Raw genomic sequence first — 6,000 nt, 5'->3', positions numbered from 1 at the left:
TCTGCATCTATCAAAATGATAATATAATTTTTATCTTTCATTTTATAAATGTGGTGTATCCATGTATTGCTTTGCATATGTTGAGCCATCCTTGTATCCCAGAGGAAAAAACCCACTTGATCATGGTGAATGACCCTTTAATGTGCTTTTGAATTAGTCTGCTAATATTTTGTTGACAATTTTTGTATCTGTATTAATCAGGGGTAATGGCCTGTAATTCTCTCTTCAATTTTATCATTGGCTTTAATATCAGAGTAACCCTGGCTTTATAAAAGTAGTTTAGGAGTATCTGTTGCTCTTCAGTTTTTCTGAAGATTTTGAAAAAGACTGGCATTAATTCTACTTGAATGTTTGAGAGAAGTCACCAGAGAACCCATCTGGATCTGGGATTTTCTGTGTTAGAGTTTTCTGATTATTGATTCAATCCCTTTACACTTTACAGGTCTGATTACATTTTCTATTTCTTCATGATTCAGTCTCGGCAGGTTGTATTTTTCTAGGAATTTATCCATTTTTTCTAGGATATCAAATTTCTTGTCAGTCATTTTTTCCCCACAGTAGTCTCTCAAAATCCTTTGTATTTCTGTGACAACGTCTCTTCTTTCACATCTATTTTGTTTAATTCCACCCTCTTCCTTTCTTAGTTAACCTAGCTAAAATTTGTCAGTTTTAATCATCTTTTCAAAGAGCAAAATCTTAGTTTCACTGATTTTTCAACTGTTTTTCATTATCTTTCATTTTTGCTCTTATCTTGGTTATTTCCTTCTTTCTTTGAACTTTGGAGTCAATTCTTTTTCTAGTTCTTTGAGGTGTTAAAGTGAGGATCCTTATTTGAAATCTTTCTAGTTTCTTAATGTAGGTATTTATGGCTATAAATTTCCCTCTTTGAACTACTTTTGTAGCATCCTATGATTTTTATATGTAGTATTTCCATTTTCATATGTCTTAAGATTTTTTTATTTATCTTTTTTTTTCTACTTTGACTATTGGTTGCTTAAAAGCATGTTTAATCTCTATATATTTGTGAATTCCCCAGCTCTTCTCCTGATATTAATTTCTACTTTCATACCATTGTGGTTGGAAAAATACTTGGTATGATTATATTCTTCGGAAATTTGCTAAGACATGTTTTGTGACCCATCTGGGAATATGTTGTTGAACACCACTTTTACTGCTATATTAATAATGATATCCAGAGAGTTCCTGTTGTGGTGCAGTGAAAACAAATCCAACTAGTATCCATGAGGATACGGGTTCAATCCCTGGCCTCCTTCAGTGGATTAAGGATATGGTGTTTCTGTGAGCTGTGGTATAGGTGGCAGATGTGTATCAAATCTAGCATTGCTGTGGCTTTGGCGTAGGCCTGCAGCTAAAGCTCCGATTCAACCCCTAGCCTGGGAGTTTCCATATCCTGGGGGTGTGGCCTGAAAAGAAAAAGAAAAATAATGATATTCAAGATATGGAAAAACCTAACTGTTCATTGGCAGATGAATGATAAAGAAAATAATGCTAAAAATGCTTCAGGGGGTGTGGAGAAAAGAAAACCTTCCTGCACTATTGGTGGGAGTATAAATTGGTGCAGCCACCATGGAAAACAGTATAGAAGTTTCTTAAAAAACTAAAATAGAGTTACCGTATAATCCAGCAATCTCACTTCTGGACATATACCCAGAAAAGATAAAAACTCTTAATTTGAAAAGCTGAAAAGTGCCCCAGTGTTCATAGCAGAACCATTTACAGTAATAAATACACAGAAGCAACCTAAGTGCCCACTGACAGATGATTGGATAAAGATGTGAGAGGTTATGTAATGAAATATTACTTATCCATTAAAACATATGAATTATTGCCATTTGCAGCCACATGAATGGATCTAGAGCTTATCATACTAAGTGAAGTAAGTTAGACAGAGAAAGACAAATGTCAAAGGGGAAAGGAGGGGGAGGGATAAATTAGGCATTTGGTATTAACACATACACATTACTATATACTATATATAAAATAGATAAACAACAATGTCCTACTGTATAGCACAGGAAAATATGTTCAGTATCTTATAATAACCTATGACAGAAAATAATCTGAAAAGGAATTCATATACATATTTTTTCAATCACTTTGCTGTATACCAGAAACTAAAACAACATTGTAAATCAAGTATACTTCAAGAAAAGAGAAAGAAAATAAGATGTATATATATACATACATAATAAGATATTACTCAGCCATAAAAAAGAAAATCCTACCATTTACAACGACATGAATAAACCTTGATGGCATTATGCTGAATGAAGTAAGTCAGAGAAAGATAAATAATACATATCACACCTATATGTGGAATCTAAAACAGCCAAGCCCATACTAACAGAGAGTAGAATGGTGGTTGCTAAGGGCAGAAAGTTGGGAGAAAAGAGTACAAACTTGCAGTTTTAAGATTAATAAGTATAGCTAACGATAATGTATCATATACTTGAAATCTGCTAATAGAGTAAATATTAAACATTATCAACACACAAAAAAGGTAATTATGTGAGGTTGTATATGTATTAACCAATTTTATTGTGATAATCATTTTGCATTACATATGTGTACCAACACATCACATGTATAACTTAAACTTACACAACGTTATATATGAATTATATCTCGATAATATTGGAAAAAGAAAAAAAAAACTAGTATGAACGTTGAACTAGGAATAATATGTAAGTTGCCACAATGAACAAACTACAATTCTCCTTGAAAAAAAAATGTTTGATGTCATGGAATAATGTCCAAAATTATCTCCAGAATTAAAAGCCATAATATTTACTTGAAGCAAAATACAATATTTATATTCTCTGTAAAAATTCAGAACTTCCATTTTATATAACTGTATAGTTATTACTGATATTGAACGTCCGAATTTATCATATTGTGACAATGTTTAAAAATAGTGTTTGTATTATAGGTCCACTGGCAGCTATACATTATTTTATCAAACTAGAAATAACCACAAATAGGCAAACCTATATGTTTGAATACTTGAAATTCCTTGAGAAACCAATTGAAAAGCCACCAATTTGTCCAGTTTTTTAAAAATTTTCCTCTGGTGACATATATATATGTAAAGATCAATAGAATTATATTTATTAAGAAACATTAAATATAAAATTATTATATTTAATAAGAAACATTAAAATCTGTATAAAATATATAAAACAATTAAGATAGTAAATATATCATAATAACAATTGTATTCTTCATTTAAATATGTAAAAATTTTTAAAAATTATTAATGTACACATTAAGTATATTCTTTTTTGCTTACATTCCAAATAATTGTCTCTCTATATATGTTGATTTTTTCAAATATACATATAAAAAATTCACAGTAAGTTCTTCTGAATATCTGTGCCTCAATAAAAGCAATTAAAACACTGGTTAAAAAAAAAGTAAAAAATTTTGCAGAATTCTAAAAATTACCTCAAAACTTGAAACAATCTGGGAACAATGTATTCAATTTCAAAAAAATGTGGAAAAATCTCAGTAATAACAGACAGCTTTGTGGTGTTTCATTTTGATCTACTTCTATCTTCCCAGCTCCACAGAAGTCTCAAACATCAACTGCCTTATAATCATGGTACCCATGATGTGCTTCATAAATAATGACACATACACATGTGCATATCATAATCCTGAAAACTTGTGACGATGTTACCTCACATTGTAAACGCTTCTTTTTAGATAAAATGAAATTAAGGATCTGCAGCTGAGAAGATTATCCTGTATTATCTGTATGAGTCTGATGCAATCATCTGGGTTTTTACAAGGGAAGCAGGAAATAAAAGAGGAAAGGAGCTGTTATACTGCCGACCTGGAAGATGGGGTGGGGGCAGTGGCACAAGCCAAGGAATGCAGGAAGTCTCTAGAAGCTAGAACAGGCAAAGAGACACAATCTTCCATAGAGTCTCAGAAAAAAAAAAAAAAAAACATAGACCTACTGTTCCATTTTAGATTTTTGAATTTCATAAATGTAATATAATAAATGCAGTTATTTAAGCCACTAAGTTTGTGGTAATTTGTTACAGTGGCAATAGGAAATTAACATGGATTTTGGTACCTGGAAGTTGATTGCTATTACTAATAATACCCCAAAATGTGGAAAAGGTTTTGTAATTGGACACTGTATGGGGACTAGAAGACTTTTGAAAGGCATAATAGAAAATGCCTGGATTACTTCAGCGGACTGTTAGTAGAAATATCGTCATTAAGGCACCAATGGTGAGGGCTAAGAAGGAAGTGAAGAGCATGATTGTGAAAACTTACTTTAGAGGACATCTAAACAACAATAAACAGACTATCGGTAGAAATATGTACATTAAAACCACTGCTTGTGAAGGTACTGAAGGAAATGACAACAATGTTATCGGAAACCAGAGGAAAGGGCATCCCTGTTGTAAAGTGAGAGAATGCTTAGCTGAACTATGTCCTGGAGCTATTTGAAAAGAAGAATTTTTAAGCAATGAAACTGGATATATAGCTGAGGAGATCTCCAAGCAGAATGTTTAGAGTGTGCACAAAGAAAGTCCATACCCCGATGACTTACTTTATGAATTCTACCAAACATTTCAAGCGGAATTAATACAAATTCTACTCAAAATCTACAAAAAAGATGCAGGATATGCTTTCCATATTATTATTATTATTATTATTATTATATTATTATTATTATTATCATCATCATCTTAATTTTATGGCTGCAGGTGTGGCATATGGAAGTTCCTAGGCTAGATGTAGAATCAGAGCTATAGCCGCCAGCCTATGCCACAGCAACACCAGATCTGAGCTGCATCTGTGACCTACACCACAACTTGCAGCAATGCTATATTCCTAACCCAGTGAGAAGGGCAAGGGATCCAATCCACATCCTCATGGATACTAGTAGTATTAATTTCCACCGAGCCACAATGGGAACTCCTCCAAATTTTTATTGAGACTAGTATTACTTTGATAATAAAACTAGACAAAAACATCACACACATACACACACACACAAGCCTATAGAACAAAGTTTCTTATTAATACAGACACAAAAATTCTTAAGAAAGTATGATCAAGCCAAACCCAGCAAGATATGAAAAGAATTATATAACAGCAACAAGAAAGATTTATTCCAGGAGTGTAAAGTTGGTTTGAAATCTGATAATCAGTTAATGTAATATACCGTATTAGTAGAATAAAATATAAAAGCTAGATAATTATCTCAATATACACATGAAAATCACTTGAAAAGATTATGAATATTTTCTCAGATCAGTCTCCCAAAGCAACAGAAATAAAAGCAAAAATAAACCAATGGGACCTAATCAAACTGACAAGTTTTTGCACAGCAAAGGAAACCAAAAAAAAAAAAAAAAAAGAAAACTTACAGAATGGGAGAAAATACTTTCAAATGATGCAACTGACAACAGCTAGAATATACAAGCAACTTATACAATTCAACAGCAAAAAAGCCAACAACCCAATTGAAAAATGGGCAAAAGACCTGAACAGACACTTTTCCCAGGAAGATATACAGATGGCCAACAAGCACATGAAAAAATGCTCAACATCACTGATTATTAGAGAAATGCAAATCAAAACTACCATGAGATATTACCTCACACCAGTCAGAATGGCCATCATTAATAAATCCACAAATAGAAAGTGCTAGAGGGGATGTGGAGAAAAGAGAACCATTCTGAATGGTTGGTGGGCAGGTAAGCTGGTACAACCACTATGGAGACCAGTATGGAGGTACCTTAGAAAATATACATAGAACTACCATATGATCCAGCAATCCCACTCTTGGGCATATATCCAGACAAAACTTTCCTTACAAAAGACACATGCACCCGCATGTTCATTGCAGCACTATTCACAATGGTCAAAACATGGAAACCACCCAAATATCCATTAACAGATGATTGGGTTACGAAGAAGTGGTATATATGTGCAATGGAATACTACTCAGCCATA

The 6,000-nt window shown here is 32.7% G+C and overlaps 1 protein-coding gene across 1 annotated transcript in view; it reads left to right on the top strand.

The window, feature by feature from the left end:
• Positions 4,207-6,000, top strand: part of LOC110256334 — a 64,231-nt gene continuing 62,437 nt past the window's right edge. Inside the window, exon 1 of the mRNA XM_021069813.1 lies at positions 4,207-4,381. Within this exon, the coding sequence (XP_020925472.1) occupies positions 4,207-4,381 (175 nt within the window). The remainder of the gene's footprint in view (positions 4,382-6,000) is intronic.

This window comes from Sus scrofa, chromosome 13, assembly GCF_000003025.6.
Source record: "Sus scrofa isolate TJ Tabasco breed Duroc chromosome 13, Sscrofa11.1, whole genome shotgun sequence".
Lineage (NCBI taxonomy): Eukaryota > Metazoa > Chordata > Mammalia > Artiodactyla > Suidae > Sus > Sus scrofa.
The sequence above is the reverse complement of the archived record's forward strand: the minus strand, read 5'-3'. Positions and strand labels throughout refer to the sequence as shown.